The sequence below is a fragment of the Cucurbita pepo genome, chromosome 11, assembly GCF_057944985.1.
Source record: "Cucurbita pepo subsp. pepo isolate OVF chromosome 11, ASM5794498v1, whole genome shotgun sequence".
In the NCBI taxonomy this organism is placed as follows: Eukaryota; Viridiplantae; Streptophyta; class Magnoliopsida; order Cucurbitales; family Cucurbitaceae; genus Cucurbita; species Cucurbita pepo.
The window spans coordinates 1,436,834-1,462,309 of NC_141808.1; the positions used below are offsets into that span (position 1 = coordinate 1,436,834).

The 25,476-nt window shown below is 37.4% G+C and overlaps 3 protein-coding genes and 1 long non-coding RNA gene across 4 annotated transcripts; all 4 read left to right on the top strand.

The window, feature by feature from the left end:
- Window positions 1–636: 636 nt before the first annotated feature.
- Window positions 637–6,321, top strand: LOC111804862 (phospholipase D delta). Its single transcript, XM_023689664.2, has 10 exons — window positions 637–1,910; window positions 2,131–2,247; window positions 3,454–3,648; window positions 3,765–4,046; window positions 4,127–4,195; window positions 4,296–4,443; window positions 4,757–4,905; window positions 5,123–5,290; window positions 5,516–5,716; window positions 5,816–6,321. Exons 1-10 carry the CDS (start codon window positions 993–995, stop codon window positions 6,107–6,109), a joined length of 2,541 nt encoding a protein of 846 aa, XP_023545432.2. The 5' UTR covers window positions 637–992; the 3' UTR covers window positions 6,110–6,321.
- Window positions 6,322–9,138: 2,817 nt separating this feature from the next.
- On the top strand, window positions 9,139–11,521 carry LOC111805355 (pentatricopeptide repeat-containing protein At5g40410, mitochondrial). Its single transcript, XM_087128136.1, has 2 exons — window positions 9,139–10,777; window positions 10,859–11,521. Exons 1-2 carry the CDS (start codon window positions 9,451–9,453, stop codon window positions 11,332–11,334), a joined length of 1,803 nt encoding a protein of 600 aa, XP_086984262.1. The 5' UTR covers window positions 9,139–9,450; the 3' UTR covers window positions 11,335–11,521.
- A 1,206-nt stretch (window positions 11,522–12,727) lies between these two features.
- LOC111805858 (uncharacterized) lies at window positions 12,728–13,733 on the top strand. The gene is made up of 3 exons (XM_023691112.2): window positions 12,728–12,885; window positions 12,967–13,231; window positions 13,330–13,733. Exons 1-3 carry the CDS (start codon window positions 12,756–12,758, stop codon window positions 13,553–13,555), a joined length of 621 nt encoding a protein of 206 aa, XP_023546880.2. The 5' UTR covers window positions 12,728–12,755; the 3' UTR covers window positions 13,556–13,733.
- Window positions 13,734–23,123: 9,390 nt separating this feature from the next.
- On the top strand, window positions 23,124–24,564 carry LOC111805893 (uncharacterized). The gene is made up of 2 exons (XR_002816715.2): window positions 23,124–23,696; window positions 24,281–24,564. It is a non-coding gene; the product is annotated as an uncharacterized LOC111805893 (long non-coding RNA).
- Window positions 24,565–25,476: the final 912 nt, after the last annotated feature.

The window sequence follows — 25,476 nt, forward strand, 5'->3', positions numbered from 1 at the left end:
ATTTCTTTAAAATTTTTACAATAATCTAAAAATTAAATATTTAAAATGATTTATTTTATATTATTTTAAATATAAAAAAATTATATAGACCAATCTATAGGAAGATCTAAATGGATCCATCTTTTAATAGACGACTTACTTTATTGCGTATGTCAGAAACTTCCACCCCATATCACACGTGGCCCCCACCTTCCAATCCGTCTTTCATTCTTACTTAGCCGCCAATTCTTCCCTTTTCTTCTTCTTACCTAATATATCCCTAATTTCTTTTATAATAAATATTTAACTAATTTATTATTATTTTTCAATTAAAATTTTAATACTTAAATTTAAAATTAATTAAAGAAATTCAATTATTAAAAGAAAGGGAAAAATTAGCAATTAATAAAACATAATTATTTTTTAAATGAAAGAGATTTTAATTATTGGAAGCCACGAAGCTATGTTTGAAATTATGAAGCCATATTTCAAATAGGTCGGTTAAGGGTAGAAAATAAAAAGAAATAAATAAAATTCAGAAATAATAATTATTTAAAAAAAAAAAAAAGGCAGTTCAATTTTGAACGGTTTTGCGCCACGTGTCCGATCTTTAAATAGCATGTCAAAAAATCAAAGCCCATCGGAAGTTTTCACCTTCAAACCCCCAACCCGTTGCCTCTTTTTTCTTCTATCATTTTTTTTTTCCTTCTTGGTTTTCTCTGTTCCGCCCTTCGCCGTTGGCTGCGTTAGGGACCGCCGGAAAACCGACGTCTCTCCGCCTCTTAACCGTCGTCGCCTCCTTCATTCGGTCTTGTGCCGTCGTGTTCCTCCGGTGATAGCCAACGGCTCGTATTCTTATTATCCCCTTAACTCTCTCTATTTTTTTGATTTCCTCATTTGATTATATTGAGTCAAATTTTTTGTCTACGACTGCGGAATTTCTTCATTGCATTTTGCTTGGTTCATCTTCATTCTTCGTTTCTGGATTGGTGCTTGGTTTTTGTTCGCCGATAATGAATGGTAATGATGCGGAGCCGTTGGTGTACGTGCACGGCGATCTCGATTTGAAGATCATTGAGGCGCGGCGTTTGCCTAATATGGATTTGCTAACGGAGCGTATTCGGCGGTTTTTTACTGTTTTTACTTCTTGTCGGAAACCGTTTTCCAAGAACGATGAGGATGAACACAAGCCTCACCGGAAGATTATTACTAGTGATCCTTACGTCACCGTTTGTCTTGCGGGAGCGACGGTTGCTCGGACGCGAGTTATTTCGAACTCGCAGAACCCTATCTGGAACGAGCACTTCAAAATATCTCTTGCTCATCCGGTCTCGCAGGTGGAGTTTCATGTGAAGGATAATGATGTGTTTGGTGCGGATTTGATTGGCATTGCGACGGTCCCTGCGCGCAGAGTTCTTTCTGGCGAAGTCATTGATGATTGGTTTCCGATTATCGGTTCGTTTGGGAAACCGCCGAAGCCGGATTCGGCTGTACGCTTGGAAATGAAATTCACGAAGTGCGAGGACAATCCTCTGTACCGTCAAGGCATTGCAGCCGATCCCGAACATTTTGGCATTCGGAATTGCTATTTCCCGGTACGCCATGGGGGTTCGGTAACGCTTTATCAGGACGCGCACGTTCCCGATAACATGTTGGAGGAGATTGAATTGGAAAAGGGGAATTTGTATCAGCATGAGAATTGCTGGGAGGATATATGCCATGCCATTTTGGAGGCTCACCATTTAGTCTACATCGCTGGTTGGTCCATATATCATAAGGTTAAGCTTGTGAGAGAGCCTTCAAAGCCGTTGCCTAATGGTGGGGATTTGAACTTGGGAGAGTTGCTCAAGTACAAGTCTCAAGAAGGGGTGCGAGTCTTGTTATTGGTTTGGGATGACAAGACTTCCCACAGCAAGTTCTTCATTAACACGGTGCGAGTTTTTTTTCCCTTTCCTTTTCTTTTCTTTTGGTGGAGATGAATAACAGCCGTGTTCTTTACTGATCGATGAAGAATGCTCTTGGTGGTAAAGGACCAATATCAGTAATATGGGAAGAAGAGTGACTTCTAGTTTCTTGTATTTCCCTTTTGTTGATCAGTTAAATTCATCATATAATGGTTGTTCTGATGGTTTTTAGATTTTAAAATTGCAGACTGGAGTGATGCAGACGCATGATGAGGAGACCCGGAAGTTCTTCAAGCACTCTTCTGTGTCATGTGTGCTGTCACCCCGATATGCCAGCAGTAAGCTTAGCATTTTTAAGCAACAGGCACGCTTTATACCATGGTTCAGTTACATGTTGGCCTTCAACAATTTCCCCTGTTTTTAATCATATTAAATTGTTCTTCTATGGTAGTCTCACTACGTATAATGTAGAAATCATTAAATTTCTGGAGGAAAATGATTCATTAGTTGCAGTTTACTCTCCATCTTGCTATTTGCATCATTTAGACTTAAAATTTTAGTAATACGATCTTAATGGGTTTATTTGGAGTTTAGTAAAATTTTAGTGTTCAATTGAGTTTTTGATTATTTCAAGTTATACCCTCAAATTGAATTTCATCGCTATCATATTGTTCTTGTTGAGTTAATATATATTTTCGTTTGATGTTGACTCATGTGAGCTTTAAAATTATAGTTGTGCTTACAGTTTGTGATAATTGTTAGCATATTTTTTAAGAAAATCGATTTATCTGGGTTCATTTGGTAGTTCACTGTCACAACAGATTTAGTTTCTGTTTGTTTTGTCTGTCTATCACAGTCGTTAGGACTTCATGGTATGCTCGTACTTACCTTAGTTTCTCCTTTCCTGCAATGTCTGGCTGAGGAAGTAGGCTTTTCTATCACACTAAAGAAAAAGAATAGTCATAAGAGCTTGGTAATACAATTTGTAGATCTTTCAAGTCACAATATGTAATGACCGAAACACCATTTCCGAGTTATATATTTTCGCTTGCATTAGAATATTGTGCAGTAGTTTTAAATCAACCTATTGAGCACATGTTGGATAGAGAAAGATTGCCACACTATCATGTGAATGTAGATTGACTTGAGGGAGGGTGGATTGGATGATGGTGCATTTCAAGTAGTTTTAATCCTCACCTTGTGAATTCATTGATTTTTTTCTCCTTCCCCCATGCCGTATCCCTTCCTACCATTTAATGCTTTGAATTTGTTATGTTATCAACTTGAGGGGTGGGGTGGATTGGATGATGGGACACATTGATATTTTTCTCCTACCCCATGCCATATCCCTTCTCTATTCATTTCCAGCCTGCAATCTTTTGTGTTTTCAATTTAAACTTTAGTCATTAAAACTGGAGGAATTTTATCTGTCCACTTCATTTTTTTGTGAATCTCTTCTGCATTGATTTTGATCTTTCTTTAATTTTTTGTTTTTAATGGGGGAAAGGTTTTGTAGATGATGTATGTTATTATGAGCCACAATGAACTTTTAGTTTATCTCATGCTTCAGGTTGTTGGAACGCTTTTCACCCATCACCAGAAGTGCGTGATTGTGGATACACAAGCATCTGGAAATTACCGGAAGATAAGTTCTTTTATTGGAGGACTTGACCTTTGCGATGGTCGTTACGATACTCCCGAGCATCGGTTGTTAAAAGATCTTGACACTGTATTTGAGGATGATTATCATAATCCAACTTTTTCCGTGAGTGCCTGCTGTAATTAAAACTTTAGTTTGTCTCTAAGTAGTGTAACTTACAAAAAACTGTTCGCCCCTCTTGCAGAATTGTTATCTGATTTCTATTGTAAATCATCTGTCAGGGAGGTGCAAAGGGTCCTCGGCAGCCATGGCATGATTTACATTGCAAAATTGAAGGGCCTGCGGCCTATGACGTGCTTACTAACTTTGAACAACGATGGCGAAAAGCCACAAAATGGTCTGAATTAGGTCAACGGTTCAAAAGAGTATCACATTGGCATGAAGATGCTTTAATAAAGTTGGAACGTATATCTTGGATACTCAGTCCATCTCAGTCAGTCCCTAACGACGATCCATTGTTATGGGTTTCCGAGGAAAATGATCCCAACAATTGGCATGTTCAGGTTGATATTCTGAATTAGGATCATATGCAACTTCTGAATTTAATAATAATGACGTGGGCGAACAATTCTTCATTTTACAGGTTTTCCGGTCCATAGATTCAGGATCTTTGAGAGGATTTCCCAAAGATGTTTTTCAAGCCGAGTTGCAGGTCAGCTGTTCTCTTGATCGAGTAAATTAACTAAGATATGTTTCACAATTAGCCTTTACTTCTCAATCTGTCTAAATTGTTTGTTCCATATACTTTGCAGAATCTGGTTTGTGCAAAAAATTTGGTTATTGACAAAAGCATTCAAACAGCATATATTCAAGCCATAAGATCTGCCCAACACTTCATATACATTGAGAATCAGTATTTTCTAGGATCGTCGTTTGCGTGGCCTGCGTACAAAGAAGCAGGTTTTACTACTAACAATAACGCTTGTACTTTAGTTTCGGTAACATACCATAGTTCGACACAGACATTGTTACTTTTGACACTTAGTGGACATTAAAACTAGAGTATGCAATCTTCTATGATCGTTTAGAAAAACTTTTTGGCACATGGACGTGTTGAAGTATTTAAGAGAAGAGTAATATATTTTTATTGTTAATTAGCAAACTTGGTATTTAAATTATGTAATTGGTTGTTGAAACAGAGTTTGCAGTGATATCCAAGGAGTCTAAGCAACTTTTTTGCCTTCTCATTTTCATTTAATTCTTTGGGTTTCAGGTGCTGATAATCTTATTCCTATGGAGTTGGCATTGAAGATTGCTAGTAAGATAAGAGCCAATGAGAGGTTTGCTGTATACATTGTGATACCAATGTGGCCTGAAGGGGCTCCCAGTTCTGTTTCTGTTCAAGAAATATTGTTCTGGCAGGTAGTGAGGTTAACTGTTCTTGTTTTGTATTATTGTTTCTTTCAATAGTCGTACCCTTTTGTAAGTGAATAGATATGTGAATCTCGAGGACCGTTTCATGTTGTCGTTTTTCTGGTTGCCACGAGTTTCGAGCTTGTTTTTTTTAACCCTTAAGTAAACTTCAACAATAAGCTGGTTTGGCCTCCACAAGTTTGAAATTACTATCTTATGTTTACAGGGCCAGACAATCCAAATGATGTATGAAATCGTTGGACGAGAGTTGAAATATAAGAATCTCGAGAACGCTCATCCCTCAGACTACTTGAACTTTTACTGTCTCGGCAATAGGGAACCGCACAACGACTTATCATGCTCCTCTACTCATTCTCTCAAGAGTGAAGATTTGGTAATCACGCGTTCTGAAACTTTCTGTTTTTTCGTATTATATAGAGATTTAAACTTATGAACTCTTTCATTGTGATGCTGGCTAAGTTACCTAGACTTGTCTAGTTACGTTTCTCTGTGTCATAAATGGTCCATTGGTGTAGCTTTGGCCTAATTAGTGTGCTACACTGCAGGGAATATAAATTAGATATAGTAATCCTGAGGATATTTAATTTTCAATTTTCAGACTTCAGACTCGCAAAAGTTCCGAAGATTCATGATATACGTGCATGCGAAGGGAATGATTGTCGATGACGAGTATGTAATAGTAGGGTCTGCTAACATAAATCAAAGATCAATGGCTGGTTCAAGGGACACTGAGATTGCCATGGGTGCATATCAACCCAATAACACATGGGTTAAGAGGAAACGACATCCACGAGGCCAGGTTCGCTCGCAACTCTGTCTGCAAATTCAAGGGATAAAGACAGACCATCCGAAGTATTTTCGAACGTCATTTAACTGATTGATCTCCCTCGATGCGCAGGTTTATGGCTATAGAATGTCGCTGTGGGCCGAACATTTAGGAAACATCGACAGTTGCTTCAAGGAGCCAGAAAGTTTGGTTTGTGTGAAAGCAGTGAACAAGATAGCTGAAGATAACTGGAAGAAATACACAGCAGAGGAGTTTAAGCCATTGCAAGGACACCTCCTGAAGTACCCGATTGATGTGAGCCAAAGTGGGAGGGTTGGGCCGTTGAGTGGACACGAGACATTCCCTGACTTTGGTGGTAAGGTCCTTGGGGCTCGATCTAACCTCCCTGATGCTCTTACTACATAAGCTATAAGCTTGCTTACTTCACACTTCTATTTTGAGTCCAATTCTCTTCACTTCAAGCTTGAGAAGGAAACCAAAAGCCACACTAAATTCTTTAACCAATTCCACAACTTCTCTTTGTTATTAACATTCTTTCACCCGCACTTCCACTGATTTCTTTTATTGTATTCAAAGCTCATAACTATTGGGGGAAATGTATCTAATTTTATTCTGTTTTCTTTTCTACTTTTTAAGGTTAGTTTGTATATATATCACGGGCTTAAAATTTCAAACCTATCAGGAAAAATTTAGAACCAAATAGATATATATACACTTGAAAGTCTAGGTTTCGGTATTTGATAGTGTTCAATGAGTTTTTGAAATTTCAAGTTTGTATCTAATATGTAGATTGATGCATGTTCCACTCATTTAACTCTACCCCTTCATCACATAATATTTTATAATTTGTTAAAACACACGATAATACTTACCTTTCAAATATAATTCAAGTAGTAGTATTAGCTTTTTATTGTTTTCGATTCGTATTTGTGACTCACTCATTTGAAATAAGAAATTCTACAACGGTTGCGTCCCAACAAACAGAACACACGTCGTGATTCAATATGAGATATCATAGATTTGAGAAAGTTTAGCAACCAAGCAGCTACCATATCTCCTGATTTGGTACTCAGGCCAATGAATAGCCACAAAGACTGTACATCTGCCTACCCATGGGCACCAACAACCGCCATGGTTTTAGATCTGCTACCCACAACCACTAACAACTATCACCACTTCAAATTTGCTACCAACCATATTAACGGTCCATAAAAATGACATTTAGTGAGCAACCCATCGAGACCCAAATAGAATCGCTACTATAGGGTTGTATTGGCGAGATCCAACAGTGAACAGCTACCCAAAAGAAAAATGAAGGGGCGGTGGTCAACCATCCACTCTCGAGATTCACAAGTACCAACCTCCAAATAAATAGACCCAGAATGCCATAACGATCAAACCCACAACAAGAAAACAACAACGATGAAGAAACACAATGAAAGAGCATATAATATTTGTCACTGTTCGACATTAAAGATAAGAATCAATATCGATAAACATTTTAGATCTAGATTTTCTTTACCATCATTAAAGATTTTTTTTTATTGTAGGTTGTTCTTATTTCATTTTAATGCTTATTATTTCTTAATATAGTTTAGAATCAACCCATCCTCGATTTAGGGTTTAGGGTTAAAATTTAAAAAAATTCATGAAAATAAAGGCTTATTTTTCCAAAAAAGAAAAAAAAAAAAACCCGTAAACGAGAGGCATATTTTAAAACTTCAAGCATGCAAAGCATCGTCGAAGAAAACATGTCTTAAAAGTCTATGCATTTGAGATCTCGAAAACATGTGGCATGAAAAATATAAAAGTGAAAGGTACCTCAAAAGGGTTTCGATAATTTTCTACTTTACGAACATATATGAAATAGCACTGAGATATTGGCGCGGCTCAATCAGATTCAGCTAAGCTTTAAACCCACAACATGCACGAATTGCTAGTGCATGTCGTGCAGCTGGTAAACAGGTACTGATCTGAGTGAACCGGGTCAATATCAGAGCGGCTATTTCAAGCTAAACAAACACACAACTCCATCTCCTCCACAAAAGGGGTTACTCAAAGAAGAAGAAGAAAGAAAGAAAGAAAGAAAGAAGGAAGGGAGGTGTAAGATGGCATGAAGAAGAAAGAGAAGAGTGGCTTTGTTTGTGGGAGTGGGGAATGTCTGAGAAAGATTGAATTTAAGAAAGAGTGGTGGGAGGGCGAAGGTGGTGGCCGGCAGGCATTAAAGACTATGCGCTACCAATACCCTCCAACAGGACCAATGCATTCAATGACCTGCACAAGCTTCAACCTCATGGATATATATTCCCACTCCTTTTCTTCAAAAAACTTCAAACTTTTTTCAAAAAAATAAGTGATTGATCCAAAAGCCCTAACAAATTTAATGTCTTTTTGTGTTTTTGGATATGTGATACGTCGAAATCACTACAAGAGGAGTAAGATTCGGATTATCTTGTTGATCGAATATCCATTGTTTGAGATTCAAATCACTCCACAAGCAAGATCGATCATGTGCTAGCTTGAATGATTCTTGTTGATCAAATATCTCAACGCAAGAACACTTGTTTGAGATTCGAATCACTCCACAACTGATCATGTCGAGCTTGAATGATTCTACATGCAACCTAAACTACATGGAATTGCAAAAAATAAACTTAGTCATTGGTCAAAGAAAGCACAAATGCTCATTTTATATATTTTCCAAGTTTACTTACAAATACAACATACATGGCTTTGTATAGCCTCAAAATGAAACTATTAAAGACATTCCAACAGTTGTAACATTCATATTCAATAGTCATAATTAACCATGATGTAAATCTAACTTTAAAATATATTAATGAAATACAATAACTTTAAATTGTAATCCACCCAAAATTTATAAATTCTTTTTCAATGTGGCATGAATTGAATATCTTTTGATAATCTCAACAATATTTTTTTCACATCTTCGTTGAAGTATATTGTATGATTGATGTCTCTTGGTTCATATCAATATGTCTTGTGTTGGTTTATTTTTAGGCCTATTTTCAATCAAATGGGCAAACATTATTAACTTTTTTAATGCAGGTATTGTTTTCGCCGTCGCGTCAATAATGCTTACCTCCTCAACTGCCCGAATGTTTTTGTCAATCGGATAATAGAATAGGAAGGGTAGAGATGTCAATATAATCTGTTAAAGCTCAAAACAGGGCCTAGAAGTCCTGTTTAAACAATGAATGAGGAAGAGAGTGGAGAGAGATTTCTCTTTGTTAGCAAAATTGGGTCGATAACAAAAGTTATATTCTCCGCCCCTGTTCCCGCTCAAATCTCCTACTCGTCCCACCCCATGGAGAACATAAAATTTAGTTAAGTTCACGTATAAACTAGGTCAATTAATAGGACACGGTCGAGTAGGTTAAGTAGTTAGATAATAGTACTTGGAGGTTCAAATCGTATCCGTCCTCTTCCATTTTTATTAATTGCTACTCGTGGAATCTCTTCTGAGTTCACTGCTCGAAGCACCAAAGGGGAGTTGGTTTCTTACCCTTTTTCTTTTTCATCATTAATTCTTTATTTATTATTTTTCAGTCAAATTTGTTCCTATTGGTTGTTTCCTCATAAATATACACATTAATTTCGATTTTTATTTTATTTTATTTTCAAATTTTAAAAATGTAGAATTGTAAAATTAATATTTTATGATATAAATTCAATTTCTTTTTGTCAATTTAAAATATTGTATCGTGTTTGGAAGATCATGGTAGATGGTATTTTCGTGTGGATTTTGCTCGTTGTTTCTGCTTCCTACAAAAATCTCCATCCGCCTTCGCCAGGAATGTTCAATTCTGTACAATTTCTTCAACCGATCAAGAACACAGTACCCACTTCTTCTTTGGTCATTTCACCCGATTCGTCAATGCGTAGCTGCAGAAGGGCTTGTTTCAGCGTTAGTGATCGCTGTAAAATCGTGCACTTCCATCTCAAGTTGCCGGGGAATTCATGCCCGTGTAATCAAGTCTTTTCTTTATAGAGATGGATTCATTGGGGATCAGCTGGTTACTTGTTATAATAAACTGGGTTATGCTGAAGATGCACAGAAGGTGTTTGATGATATGCCTGATAGAGATTTGGTTTCTTGGAACTCACTGATTTGTGGGTTTTCCCGGTGCCTTCATGTAACTCTCAAAGCCTTTTGTACCATGAAGTTTGAAATGTCGGTTAAACCCAATGAGGTAACAATTCTATCGATGATATCGGCTTGCAACGGAGCTTTGGATGTAGGGAGGTATATTCATGGCTTTGCTATTAAAATTGGTGTTTCTTTGGAAGTTAAGGTCGTTAATTCTCTCATTAACATGTATGGAAAGTCTGGGGATTTAACGTCTGCTTGTAGATTATTTGAGGCTATTCCATACCCGAATATAGTATCGTGGAATTCAATCATTGCTGCTCGAGTTACTAATGGCTGTGCAGGAGAAGGAGTTCATTGTTTTAATAAGATGAGAATGTTTGGAATGGAGCCGGATGAAGGAACTATCCTGGCTCTGCTTCAAGCTTGCGTGCATTTGGGTGTAGGAAAGTTGGCTGAAAGCATTCATGGGTTAATCTTCTGCTCTGGTCTAGGTGCACAAATCACCATAGCCACTGCACTTTTAGATTTGTATGCGAAATTGGGAAGATTAAGTGCTTCATATGATGTCTTTGGGGAGGTGGGTTGTGCAGACAGAGTTGCTTGGACTGCCATGCTTGCAGGATATGCCGCACACGGGTTGGGTAGGGAGGCTATCAAGCTTTTCGAGAGCATGGCCGAGAGAGGCTTGGAGCCTGATCATGTCACTTTTACTCATTTGCTTAGCGCATGTAGTCATTCAGGGCTAGTCAGAGAGGGGAAACGTTACTTCAATTTGATGTCTAAGGTATATGGAATTGAGCCCAGGATAGATCATTATTCATGTATGGTTGATCTACTCGGTCGCTGTGGACTTTTGAATGATGCTTATGAGGTGATACGAAGCATGCCTATGGAGCCCAATGCTGGCGTGTGGGGTGCTCTTCTTGGTGCTTGTAGGGTCTATGGTAACATAGAACTTGGTAAGGAAGTTGCAGAGCATTTGATTCATTTGGAGCCTCTGGACCCCAGAAATTACATCATGTTATCAAATATGTATGCAGCAGCTCGTTCTTGGAAGGATGCTGCCAAAGTGAGGGCCTTGCTAAAGGAGAGAGGCCTGAAAAGAACCCCTGGATGGAGCTCCATTGAATATGGAAACAAGATCCACCAGTTCTTCGTGGGCGATCGATCTCACCCCGAGACGGAGAAGATCTATTCCAAGCTTGAAGAATTGCTTGGAAAGATGAGGAAAACTGGATATAGTTCCAAAACAGAATATGTTCTGCAAGACGTTGAAGAGGAAATCAAGGAGGATATGATAAACAAGCACAGCGAGAAGTTAGCCATTGCTTTTGGGCTTTTGGTGAGTAAAGAAGGAGACCCTTTAATCATTACAAAGAATCTTAGAATTTGTGGAGATTGTCATAGCACTGCAAAGCTCATATCATTGATTGAGAAGCGTACCATTATCATTCGAGATCCAAAACGCTTTCACCATTTCTCTGATGGGTTTTGTTCTTGTTCCGATTACTGGTAAGTCTTTACTGTTCTTCATAATAGATATCCATAGTTATCAATAACTTCATTATTTGTTGAGCTTGTGTTGAAGTAATCCGAGTTTTGGTCTGCTGTATAATAGCTTGATTTAGGCTTCTTTTATCCTGTTATTTGTATCGTAAAAAAATAAGTATGATCAATACGTTAAAGGAAAGGCATAACTTGTATCCATGCGCTTCATATTGGCCTTGAGTTCGCTCCTAGAAATATAGTCATCCCCACCTCCTCACGTCAATTCCCGACTTGATATAAGCACGTTGAGCTTTTTAGCGAGAAACGAGAAAATCAAGAGAAGTGTTAGAAGTGACAACAGAGAGAAGACTTTTTGAAAATGATGTGTCGCTTTGGATTACCAAACCCAAAAATAGCGAGTTTAAATATGAATATAGATCAAAAATAGCGAGTTTAAATATGAATATAGATCAAAAATAGCGAGTTTAAATATGAACAGAGAGAAGACTTTTTGAAAATGATGTGTCGCTTGTGGTAATTTTATATATATATAAAATTTGTCAAAATCATGTTTATTCTATCCTACATTATTTATCTTAAAATGTACTTCGGACAAAATAGTTATTAAACCTTTAAAATGTTTTCTTTTAAATTATTTTCAACTAATTTTCTCACGCGCATTTTATAAAACATTTTCTTCCAAAACATGATTCAAGTCTTGACCATACGTCAAAATTGTCCAAGAAATATGATTTTTACATGGTTGACTTGTTTGTTGGTTAGAACAAGTATTACAAAACCGTTGCTACTAAAAAAGTGTAATTGTGACACTTGACCAGTATTATATTAAACTAGTGTTTGAGTTGAGTGAGTAAAATTACTTAACTTTGAGAAGGAATGGCTTCCATCTTTTACAAGGAAGCACGTGTGTGAGACTCGATTCCTACCTAGTAGACCATAAATTACGTACCGACTTTATTCCTACAGTTAGGGCGGTCTTTTGGGTGAGCTCATCCCTTAGTGTTCACAAATGAAGGCCTGAACAGATGTTCTTCGGTGATTAGGCCACACGACAAGCCTTGATTTATCCTGTAATAACTTTATAATTAAAGCATTTATCTGAAAACAACTATGATATATTGGATATGACAAAGCTCTGTTTCTATCTAATACATAAATTCCATCTCACCTCTTAACAAAACAACCGGCAAGAAAGTTAAGACCAACAATTACCGACCGCCCCCACGGCCCTTAAGAATTATACACACGGCTGGGTGGATAAACATCCAAGGCTGGGCAGAGCCCCTGTATTGTCGGATAAACCCCCCCACCGAACCCACTCGAATCCAATCCGACCCATCAAAACGAACATGCTTTCGAATATTCCTCTGCCATTTCCCCATTTTAAACCCCGAAACCCATAACTCTTCTACCTTGTCTTTTTTCATCATGAACTACTCTGTTTCTTCTTCTCTCTCCGACCAACTTCACCTCCTTGGAAAAGCCGAGGTTTTTAAACTCCATGGTCGTGATAGAGCTGGCCGCAATGTGTTCCTCATTGTCGGAAAACACTTTCCAGGTACTGACTTTCAAAACAGAGTGTGAGTGTGAGTGTGAGTGTGCTCTGTTTTACTTATGGTGATTGCTGTTTTGGTTTCAGCTCGGTTCGTGAGCACGCAGGCTGTGAATCTCTATCTGAAGGATAAGATTTTCCCCTTCCTCAAAGATGGGCCCTTCACGTTGGTGTACATTCACACAGATGTTCATTGGACAGAGAATTTCCCTGGAATCTCCAATCTCAAGGCAATCTATGAGTTCATTCCAACCACCATTAAGAACAACCTTAAAGCTGCTTATTTTGTCCACCCCGGTTTGCAGGCTCGTCTGTTCTTCGCCACTGTCGGCCGCCTAATTCTGGGTGCCGAGTAAGCATTCTTCCTCCCCTGAATTTGAACTTCCCATTGCTCAAAAAGCCAAAAAGACCATATCTTTATGGTGGGATTCTTTATTTGTTGACTTGCAGGCTGTATAACAAAGTGAAATATGTGAAAAGAGTGGAGTTTCTATGGGAGTATGTTAGAAGGAAAGAGATAGAGTTACCGGAGTTTGTGTATGATCATGATGAGAAATTGGAGTTCTGTCCTATGATGGACTCTGGTTTGGAGAGTGATTATCTCAGGCTCTTCCCCGCCTCGCCGTCTGTGGATTCCGCGGTTTCTACGTACTCCTCCATGAGGTGTTTTGCTTGATGGTGAAGACTCAAAGATGGAGTTGGGATACATGGGTCTTTTTGGGTTTTGTTGTAGGAGTTCTTTTGGAAGTAGTGGTAGTAAATATTGTGAGTAGGGACTTTCTGTAGGCAAAGTTGAAAGGTTTATGAGCTTTCCTTATAAAGAAACAAATATAAAGGCAGATGATTCTTCTGAACTCATCTCCATTAGTTTCTCGCCTGCATATGCTCCCAATTCATAATTACGATAGCTTCAACAGGCTACTAACATGATACGCCATAAATCCATACAGTGGTCGATAGGAACTCTTTGGCTTCCCGTAGTTTCGAGCCCTTCATTCAAAGTCTCATGTTACGAGAGTGGATTTGGTTTCTTCGGTCATTCTGCGAATCTGATAGCTATCACTTATTAGTCAATGAAAGTAGAGTCAGTTTCAGTCTTCTTCGTCGTTTGAAAGTCGGTGTCATGTACTTGCTTATGGAATTATGTGTTAAGTATATCGATGTGGAAGTTTACTGATTTCCCTCTAGGCAGACCGTATACAAGTAGCGAAGAGGAAATGGAGAATGCAATCATCTCTACCTTTCATCTATTGAGTCCGTCTCGATAGTATAATTGGGAATGAACAAGACTCTGTTCCTTTGCTATCTTAGACCAACCTAAAAGGCCTTGGCCCATTTCTTGTTGGTCAATGGGGGAGTAATTCCTCTCTTCTTTCTCTTGGTTGAGGTGGTTGGTGGGTCTTCAATTTGGTGTTTTCAAGGACAGACCCAACTCATGGATGTTCCATTACTTACAGATGCATTAGGAGGAGAAGTCGACCAAACATTGACAGTACCCGAATGGGAGAATTGGATAGAAGAGATTTCTTCACTTTGTGAAATGTCGTTTGACAATCCTCCTTCCCTGTGTACCAGAAAGCATAATGCTCGACTCTTGGAACAATGCCAAACTTATCCAGCAATCCCATGTGGCTGCACGCCAAGAACATACACTTGAAAAACACTCGGGTTTTGTGGTGCCTTGCCGCATCTCTTCAAAGAGTTCAAGAGCTTTAAAACCTCCTTCATTTTGAGAAAGACCAGATATCATTGCATTCCATGACAATATCTCGGGGAGTTATCCTCCTAAATGCCAAGTTCCCGTCTTCCAAACTATCACTGCAACAGCCCAAGTTCATCGCAAACAAATATCATTTTCTTTGAGTTTTTCCATTCAAGCTTCCCCTCAAGATTTTTAAAACGGGTCTGTTAAGAAGTGGTTTCCACAATCTTAGAATGTATTGTTCTCCTTCCTAACCGACGTGGGTTCTCCCCGGAACCATGAATGCACTAAGCACAACTGTATATATAAACTCATTGTGGAACCCCTCCTCACCAAGCATCAATAAAATCAGCTCCCAAACCTCTAAATCCATCCTTTGCACCGCATACCCAAAAATCATAGTAGCCCAAGCAATAGGTCGAACACCTTACAAGCATCCAGCAGACACCCAATTTTGCAATACATATTAAGAAGCGAACTGCCAACAAAAACATCATAAAAGCCAGAAATCTTGATCGCAAGGGCATGGGCCTGTAGGCCACCTACCGTTTCGAGTGAACTTTGAAGAAGCTGTGAAAATCCTAGCAAAAGTGTGCGCATTCGGCAGTGTTCTCCGCGGCAAGTCCATGAGACGGCGTCTTTGCTGCTCATACTCTCGAAGAAGAGCTTGAGTTTCACAACGCCTCTGCATTCGAACCTGTAGAGAACGAACCTGACGAAGAAGAGTAGGAAGATTCAACAACTCCGATTCGATTCAAATGAGGCGCCATTTGATAATGGGCTGGGTCACTTTTGGTTCATTCTGTCATTCATTCTACTCTAAGCCCACATACCATTATTGGGCCGTTCATTCTACTCTTAGCCCACGTACAAATATTGGGCCGTTCCTTCTACTTTTAGCCCACATACCATAATTGGGCCCGTTCATTCTACTTTTAGCCCACATACATTAGTGGGCCATTCATTCTACTCTTAGCCCACACAATTATTGGGCCGTTCCTTCGACTCTTAGCCCACATACAATAATTAGGCCGTTCATTCTACTCTTAGCCCACATACCCTTATTGGGCCGTTCATTATACTTTTAGCCCACATACAATATTGGGCCGCTCATTCTACTTTTTCCCACATACAATAATTGGGCCGTTCATTTTACTTTTAGCCGACATTCAATATTGGGCCGTACATTCAACTCAGCCCACATAAAATAGTGGGCCGTTAATTCTACTCTTAGCCCACAACCACTATTGGGCCGTTCATTCTATTCTTAGCCCACATACAAACTATTAAAATTTTATAAAATTAACGGATTTACTAAATGCAAAATTAAAATTTTTAGAATCTATTAAACATAAAATTTAAATGAGATGATTTTTTTTTAGAAATTTTAAAAGTTGATTAACTAATTTAAAGAATGACTAAATTTTTTTATTAAATGTTTTATTTTCCTAATTATTATGACATGACACTCTCTTCTTTTCCTAATAATTCTACCCACGTTTTGATTAATAATTGCCAATAATTAGTTTTTCTTCTTTTTACTATTGATTTTTTGAAAAATAAAAATGATGAATAGTAAAAGAAAAAAACCATTTAATAATTGGCAATTCTCCGTGTCTTCACCCGGTCTTAATTAGTAAAGAATTCAATCAACTAAAAAAAAATTATCTTATTAATAAAATATCTGAAGACATGAAAAATTATTTGGATTGAATTATGAACTTATTTAGGTTGAGTAAGTTCAACTCAGAGTATTAAAAAAAATTAATATGATATAATTTGTTTGGGTATAAACTAATTATCATTGTTTTTAGCTCCCTAATTTTTGGAGATGTTGATTACTATATCTTTGACTTCGTGTCAAATTTGGAGTGTTCTTAGACCGTGCTAAGTTGAGTCCATGTCCCAACACACTTTGGCTATTAGTTTATTGATTGAGCTATGGATATATATATATTATTATAAGGAACACTCCACACTTTGTCCCTTTTCTCTCAAACCTTTTTCTCTAAAGACTCAAATCTGTTATAGGTCATACCCACATCTCTCTATCTATTCACTTTCAGCCATGTGGAATTCATCAAAGACTAACAAAACACTAACTTTTTAAAAACTTCAAGTGGCAGACAATGCATAATTCTCTTAGCTACTAGTGCCTAAGTTTACACATTTCCCCCCACAAAATTCAAGTCATTGTTCTACACCATATTGGGTTTTGAGGGTAGCTTTAAGAATTGGAAAACAAAATCGAAGAACTAATGAATTCGACCCGTTTAATTGGTTGAGCTATATATTATCGATCACTCAGAAGGGAAAGGTCAAAGAGAACAATATCTACTAGTGGTAGGTTTAGGCTGTTACAAATGATATTAGAGCCAGGCACTGAATGCCAACGAGAACGCTGGACTCACAAAGGGGGTGGATTGTGAAATCCCACATTGGTTGGAGAGGGGAACGAAGTAATCCTTATAACGGTGTGGAAACCTCTCCCCTAGTAGATGTGTTCAAAACCCGTGAGTCTGATGATGATACGTAACAGATCAAAGCGGACAATATCTCACATAGAGGTCCTAAACCCTAAATCTATGACACTCGAGTAAAAAAGAGGTACATGAATAAATCGAGACAACATCTTAATAAGAATGATTATGAGGATAAAATAGTTAAGAAAACCTTAGAAGAATCGAAAGTTACTACCCTACCTATACTAACAAGACGCATCTTCATTCCAGTGACTCAATCATAATTTTTTTTTCAAGAAAACAAGTGAATATGAACAAAATATGTTGAAAGAACTCGGGTTAGCCTGTAGGGATAGTCTTCATTCTTAGAAGCAACAAACAAGTCGAATATGGATTCCAAACCCTAATATGAATTCTGAACATGAAACGTTATAAAACCCTAATCTCTTCGTACACAAAATATTTTTATTTTGTAAAAGATTTGAAAAATGAGAGTGGGAGAGACAGCAAGTCACATGGCATTAGAAAGTGGCATCTATCACAATCATAAAACCCATCGCATACAAATCTCTAATCTTTAATTATAATATATGCTTTTAATGTGAACAAATAGCATATATTATGTATTGGTTTCCTCGCGTGACATCAATAATTTAGAGTTTGGTTAGTAATTCTAAAACTCCAATCATTATATATTCTCTTTATCTTGACCTAAAGTTGTTCCTCCAAACAAGTTAATATGTTGCTTTCTGTCTCTTTCTGAGATTAAAAAAAAAAAACATAAGTTGTTGTGTTTTTTTTATCCATGGCTGCAGCTGGTTGTTGTCTCCTCCAAAGTGAGCTACAACTTAGGCGCATGGCGATTCCCCCATTTGATGTTGAAGCTTTGAGAACCAAAAATGGGTTACCTTTATTGGCTATCAAAATGGCCTTTTAAAGACCCAACAAAGATAAAAGCTTTGTAGTTCATGATTCTGCCCATCTCACTTGCACCAACCACCATGATAATTCATGTCAATTATTATGTGTTCTTCTTTTTTCTCTCTTTAAATCTCTTGTGAAAGGGTCAGAATGAATCCATATATACATATGGACCACAACATTATGCACTTCACAATCATTATCAATGGTGGGTTCCCATGCATTGAGCTGCGCGATACCCGAAACGCTATTGCCTCACTCGATCCCACGTTGGTTGGGAGGAGAACGATGCATTCTTTATGAACGTGTGGAAACCTCTACCTAGTACATGCGTTTTAAAAAACTTTGAGAGAAAACCCGAAAGGAAGAGCCCAAAACCCTATTGCCTCACTCGATCCCACGTTGGTTGGGAGGAGAACGAAGCATTCTTTATGAAGGTGTGGAAATCTCTCCCTAGTAGATACGTTTTAAAAACTTTGAGGGAAAACCCGAAAGGAAGAGCCCAAAGAGAATGTCTAAAAGATACCATCCTCTATAATCTAGAGCTTTCGAGTCTTGTTATAACATAGTTTAGCTCGGTATTAGTATTAAAAATCTCGTGTTAGTTGGGATTTTGTGCTGATTGTTAAAATATCATCACTAGCCCAACAGGGTATCTTGTATTTTGTTATCGATTGATCTTAATAAAGTATGCTAGTGTTTCCCATAGAGAGTTGTGTTCAATCCTGATTTCCTAATTCATTATGGAATTTAAGCTTTTAGGTATGATTACGTAACCACTTAAGCTCACCACTAGCATATATTGTCCTTTTTGGGGCTTTCCCTTTCGTGTTTCCCTCCCTAGAAAGAAGTTTCCACAATCTTATAAGAAATGTTTCGTTCCCGTCTCCAATTGATATGAGATCTCACAGGTTCAAACCAAGAGATCTTGTGTTCAAACCCCTTGACTAACTAATATTGATAGTCGACATTAGGTTTGATATGCTCGAATTAATATCGATAATCACTCGGGCTTCGTGCAAGTAATGACAAACATGAAACTTTTGGGTAAGTAGATGTTCAAAGGTGTGGCATAGTGGTTGGTGTGGAAGTAGAAAAAAGAGTGTTCCCCACCATCGCACCATCAAAGCTCATGCCTTTTTCTAAAAGGAAAGAAAGAAGGTCGAAGGAGTAAAATAAAGGTGGCCAATTTGGAGTCTCTCACACAGCCAAAGAGGAACAAAAAGCATTAACCTTTTCTCCATTTCTCACAGTTTATGCCACAACTCTATGAACACACAAGCCAAAATAAAGTTGATTACTTTTTATTCTCTTTACCGTTGTTCGGCCGTTAAATTTGAATATCTCATCGGTAATTATTTCGAGTAAATGTTCAATGTAGGAGAGAAACTACCTAAGTATCTCGATTTTAAATTTTAGGGTTATTAGTAAAACTACGTTTGTCGCATGGTTATAAAGATAATCACATTGAATAAGCTTTTCTGGGTCGCGTAAACTTCAATAGCTTGAAATTTTAGTACCGGAAAAAGTTACCAAAATGGCTAGATATTTTTTAAATAAAAAAAAAAAGTAAAAAGTTTGAATCTTTAAATAATAATGATGATTAGAGTAACTAAACCCTATAGTGAATCATGGGTTTTAGTGGAATTAACACTAATGACTATGAGAATGGCTACACCTTTTTACCTTTTTTTACCTTTTTTTACCTTTTTTTACCTTTTTCTACCTTAGATGATTTGTTTGGTAAAAGGGTATTTGAATTTTGAAATCAAAACCAAAGCTTTCTTTTCAAATCTAAATGCTGAGAAGAAGAACCATAAGAACAAGAAGAGAAAAGGTTCAAAAAAAAGAAGTAAATTGAAAGGGTTGGCACATACGGAAATGATAATCGATGTCTTATCTGTTGAATATAATGATCGAATTCACGAACCCATAACATTTTTACTCGAATTATCGACAATCGATGTCGTAACCGTTGAATATAATGATCGAATTCACGATCCCGTAACATATTTACAAAGAATCGAGCTATCAATCCGTAATTTAGAATGATAATCAATGTCTTACCCGTTTTAATGATCGAATTCACGAACCCGTTTCGGTTTTCAGTTTCCAATGATTTTAATGATGGCGAAAGTGGGGGGAGTTATGGAGGTTGAGCAGTGCAGTGTGGTTGGTTGCTAGCTGGTATGTACCTTAAAAGAGAATAATGGTAATAAGTCCAAATCATGCTCTCTCCTCTCTCCCACATCGGATTTCATTTCATACCATATTGGTTCTTCTTTGTTCATTATTAAAATGGCAGAAACATTCATTGGGTTTGGTTATGGAGTGAGGAGGTAGGTTTAACACCATTAATATACTCATTCTCCACCACATCCCATGCTTTTTGTTTAATCTTTTTATGCCCTAAATTTTGCCTTCCTCTTCATGCATTTCAAAACCACACAAATCTATGCAAAAAGTGTAACGTTGTGGGAGTTAGTTCTTTTATTAGAGGCAATTATAGTGCAAGAGGGGCTTTATAAAGAAGCGTGGGCTTTTGTGGGTGTCATGAGTGCTACTCATCGAGAAGCCACCATCGTTCGTCTCTCACCCGAGAACGAAACATTGTTTATAAGAGTGTTGAAAATCTCTCTTTAGCATACGCGTTTTAAAAATCTTAAGACAATATCAGTTCGCGGTAGGCTTAAGTTGTTATAAATGGTATAAGAGCTAGACAGTAGGCGATGTGTCAGCGAGGAGACTGAGTCTCGAAGGGGTGGATATGAGGCGGTGTGCCAGCAAGGACACTGGGTCCCGAAGGGGGTGGAGTGAGGGGTCCCACATCGATTGGAGAAGGGAACGAGTGCTAGCAAAGACACTGGGCTTCAAAGGGAGTGGACTGTGAGATCCCATTTCAATTAGGGAGGAGAACGAAACATTGTTTATAAGGGTGTGAAAACCTCTCCCTAACGTATATGTTTTAAAAACCCTAAACCCGAAAACCCGAAAATAAAGGCGGTTTCAAAGGCGATATTATTAGGGTTTGACACCCCTTTTGATTAATGGCATTTGAATTGGGGTTTTGACAAAATGGGTAAGTTTGTAAGTCAAAAGGGTAAATGTGGGAACTTTTTTGTTCCTTCTCCACTAGAAAGTGCATAGGGGATTTCCTAGGATTCCATAGTTAATGGTGAAAACTGAGGTGGACCCATCAAAGAGGGGTGTGTTCCAAAAGTGAGTGTACGCCACTAAACCCCTTTGTATTGACCATTCGTAAAATATATAACAACTCATCAACTCAAATGTCAATATGCCTTTCCTTTTCCTTTTCTTTATATATTCTCGCTGTCTTTATCACAACTCTATGGTCAATACCTCAATCAGGGCTTCAACTAGCGTTCATATTTGTGATCACAAAGTTGGGGACACAGAATTTAGTAAAGTTTAAGGATTCGTGGATGTTAATGTAACATTGATTAACAAAGGTGTTAATTGAGTGTGTTGTGTTCCTAAGTAAACAACGTTGGACATCTCACTGCAAATATGTTACAAGAGCCGTGAGAATCATTGTCGTTAGTACTAGAGATTGTTTGACGTATTTGTTTCATCATTAATGGTTCAAGTTGTTTGGTTATGATTTGTAATCGTTGAGCGATAAATATGGAATTCCTGGCAACATGACACGTTACCTCCTTGTTGTCTTAGGAGATCATTCATCATAGAATTGTTCTAAGCTAAGCACGTTTAACTTTGATTCTTAGGATAACTTTTATTCAAATGTGGTCTCGATTCATTCATGCATCTCTCCTTTATTTGAGTCACATTAACTACCGATGTGAATCAACATCGACATCGTTTAACAAATTCTTTATCCTTTTGACCTTAACGTTTGATAAAATAAATATATAAAGGGTATTAGTTGAAAATGAAAAGTGGGTTAAATAAAGGCATGAGTGCTATATGGGTTGGTTCCTACTTTGTCCTATATTTTAATGTTTTATGCATATTTTTATGCACATTTTACGTTTTAAATTACTATTTTAATCACTATAATTTAACTTTGATACTAACCAAAGATTTGAGGCTTCTAGTCTCGGGTTCGATCGCTAGCAAAAGCACCTGCATTTTGTTTAGCACCGCTTGCCACATCATCACGAGACCTTTTATAGTTCGTTAAATTAGATCCGTAACAAAAATGGTTATATTTTGTTTTCGTAAAGATAAGAATAATAAAAAATAAAAAGTTATTAAAAAAAGGGACGAAATTGAGTGGTGAGTTAGAAGAGTGGAATCCTCCATGGTTTGCTGCCCAAATGGTTGACAAAGCCATTCCAAATGTCAAACAACAATATTTGTGCTCTTTGTCAATTCCCATTGTTGACTTCTTATAATATATTATAATATAATATTACTGCAACGGTTAAGTCCACTACTAGCATATATTGTATTTTTTTGAGCTTTTCTTCTCGGCTTCTCTGGTAGGAAAAGGTTTCCACACCCTTCTAAGAAATGCTTCCTTCCCCTCTTCAATCGATGCGAGATCTCACAATCCAACTTCTTAGGAGCTCAGCATCCTCACTAGCACACAGTCCGATGTATGGCTCTGATACGATTTGTGACCGTCCAAGGCCCACTACCAGATATTGTTGTCTTTTGGCTTTTACTTCAAAGTTTTACAAAGGGTATGCTAGGGAGAGGTTTACATACCTTTCTAAGAAATATTTCGTTCCTCTTTCTAATCAATCTCGGATCTCACATTTAGTTCCTCTATAAATTTAATTAACAATTCTCTTCATAAAATTTGAAAACGTGTTCACGTAGCATCTTTTAACAAGGCATGGCCACCACGAGGCAACATAGCTACATAGTTCGATACAAGATTTTAGTCATACTATCAATCCAACAAAAAAAACAAACGGGTCATAACATATTCAAAACTCAATACATAAATGATGAAATATTAGCATTGAAAAGGTAGGTAATTCGATCTCTCACCGAAGAAAGCCAGTCAATGAGAGGCAATGGCTTAACCATGAAGACAATGTCATACCTCAAAAGTGGTACACGCAAGCAAACACATAGGTACACACAAACAGCCCTAAACGCATACGTTTTAGGTTTGAAACCGATGTTTCTCAAAATCTGTCATCTTTTTGTTGATATATTATGATATGTATTGGCATCAAAACCGAGGGAAAGGCGAAGAAATGAGCCCACTCCATCCCTCCCTCACTCACTCACTGCACTCTCAGAAAAGACAGATTACAAAAAAGAAAGAAAAAAAGCATTAGTTGTTCATCAAGAACGAGGAAAGTAAGGGGAGGAATAACTATGATGATCCTTTCTGTGATGCTTCTAAATATCAACTCTTAACCAAACTTCTCTCTCCTCATTTACTCCTCTCTCTCTCTCTCCTCCTCCTTAAATTCTCTCCTTTTCTTTGCTCTCTTTTCATGGCTGCGTTTCAAGGAGGAAGAAGAAGAAGAAGATGAGGCTCTTTCATGGGGGTTTCTCAAAGGGTTTCCAACAGAATTTATTGGCATTCTGTCCACCTCAAATACCCAAAACAAGGTTTATCAACAAAAACCTTAAAAATCACGAAAGCCCTTTGCTTTTTGTGTGTTGTGTTGTGTTGTTTGGTTTGTTCTTTCAACTTGGAGGTGGGCATACTGCCAATTGAGCTCTGTTTGGCTCCTCTTTGTAACACCCTCTTGATCCCTACATCCCTCTTCATCGTGTTGTACGAGGTTGTTTTCAATTTTGAAAAAACATGTTTTGTTGGATGTTTTAGCTTCATGAATCTCAAATTTCATAGAAAGTTTCAATTTTTGTGATGAATTTTTTGTGGGTTTTGTTTGTTTCATCTAATCATGAGTTTTTATGAAATGGGTCATCTTCATTTTCAATCAAATGGATCTTTTTTCATGAATCTAGGGTTTTCTATGAATTTTGAAAAACATGTTTTAGCTTCATGAATCTGAAATTTCTCATAAAGTTTCAATTTTTGTGATGAATTTTTTGTGGGTTTTGTTTGTTTCATCAAATCATGCGTTTTTATGAAATGGGTCATCTTCATTTTCAATCAAATGGATGTTCATCATGAATCTAGGGTTTTCCAAATAGACATTTAGGGTTTATTTGTTTATTTTTCAATTTTTTTTTTTTTTTTTTTTTAATGTATTTTTACATCCGCAGTCATTGAGTTACCTACGTGGGCTCATGATTAAAGCCTGACAAAACCCATTAAATATTTTTCTTAAAAGACGATTGCTCATGTTCATGGCCTCCCAAAAGAGATCATAATGTAATCTTAGTAATATCTTATTAGCAGGTTTCTGATGTAGCCGGACGGCGGTGGCGAGTTTTTGTTTTTCCCGACGACCCAGTGTGGCGGCGGCGGTGGTGGCGGCCTCGGTGCAGCTATGCCACCCTTTTGCTACTGTTGCTATTAAAACCTCCACGTTAATTTAGTATTGAATTCCATGAAATCCAAGAGTTTAAGTGAATGAATGTATTAGTTTTGTTGTTTGTTACAGGTTGAACCGTGTGGATAATTGGGAGGTGGATGATGAACACGAAAATGGGTGAGTAAATTTGATGTTTTTTTTTAAGGAATTTGTTGTGGGTTTGTTTGTTCTTCTTGGTTCTTCTTTTATGTGATAAAAGTTAATTATGACGATCTCTTCAATATTTCATGAAATTATTTGGGGGGAAATAGTGAGATGGCGTGCGAATTCTTGTCCCCAAAGTGATGGCCCAGCTAGCTAAGGTGGTTTTTCTTGGGAGTGTTGGTGGGTAATGGAAAGCCTTTTATTTTCTAATTTTAATCTTTCAAGAAAAAAAAGAAAAGAAATTCATGTGTTTATGAGATTAATTTACTGTGAAACAAATGATAAAATGGTTATTAAACTTGAGTTTAGCGATTGTTTTTCTTCTCGCTTAGTTGCAATTTCTTTTCTAAAATCAAATTCACATCTGTTTGGATGAACACTGTTATGGAGATTCTTAACATGTTCATGTTAATTCCATGCAAAGATAGAGTAGATGACTTCTAATCTCCAAGATGGATATAATTTGGTCATAGGAACTGATAAACATTCTAATCAAAGGTTAATGTGGAGGGAATTTGTAAGATATCACATCAATTAGAGGGGGAATGAAAATTTTCTTTGTATGTGTATGGAAACCTCTCTAATAAACGCGTTTTAAAATCGTGAGGTTGACAATAATGTGTAATGGGTCAAAATGGACAATAATTGCTAATCGTGGGCTTGGGTTGTGATAAATAGTATCAGAGTCAAACATCGGGCAGTGTATTAGTGAGCATCTTTTATGTGGGTGTAAAAACCTCTCCCTAGTGTATTAGTGAGCATCCTTTATGTGGGTGTAAAAACCTCTCCCTAGTATGTGTTTTAAAACTGCGATGATGATGACGATATGTAATGTTCAATGCAAACAAACATCTACTACAATAAATAGGAAATGGGTTTGTGTGATGATGATGACGATATGTAATGTTGCAAACAA

Bases quoted from the DNA above. Each gene is read 5' to 3' on its own strand.
- LOC111805355 (XM_087128136.1), top strand. From the start codon at position 9,451: ATGGTATTTTCGTGTGGATTTTGCTCGTTGTTTCTGCTTCCTACAAAA. The intron at 10,778-10,858 runs GTAAGGAAGTTG...ATATGTATGCAG, and splicing joins CTATGGTAACATAGAACTTG to CAGCTCGTTCTTGGAAGGAT.
- LOC111805858 (XM_023691112.2), top strand. From the start codon at position 12,756: ATGAACTACTCTGTTTCTTCTTCTCTCTCCGACCAACTTCACCTCCTT. The intron at 12,886-12,966 runs GTACTGACTTTC...TTTTGGTTTCAG, and splicing joins TGTCGGAAAACACTTTCCAG to CTCGGTTCGTGAGCACGCAG. The intron at 13,232-13,329 runs GTAAGCATTCTT...GTTGACTTGCAG, and splicing joins CGCCTAATTCTGGGTGCCGA to GCTGTATAACAAAGTGAAAT.
- LOC111804862 (XM_023689664.2), top strand. From the start codon at position 993: ATGAATGGTAATGATGCGGAGCCGTTGGTGTACGTGCACGGCGATCTC. The intron at 1,911-2,130 runs GTGCGAGTTTTT...TTAAAATTGCAG, and splicing joins GCAAGTTCTTCATTAACACG to ACTGGAGTGATGCAGACGCA. The intron at 5,291-5,515 runs GTAATCACGCGT...TTCAATTTTCAG, and splicing joins CTCTCAAGAGTGAAGATTTG to ACTTCAGACTCGCAAAAGTT.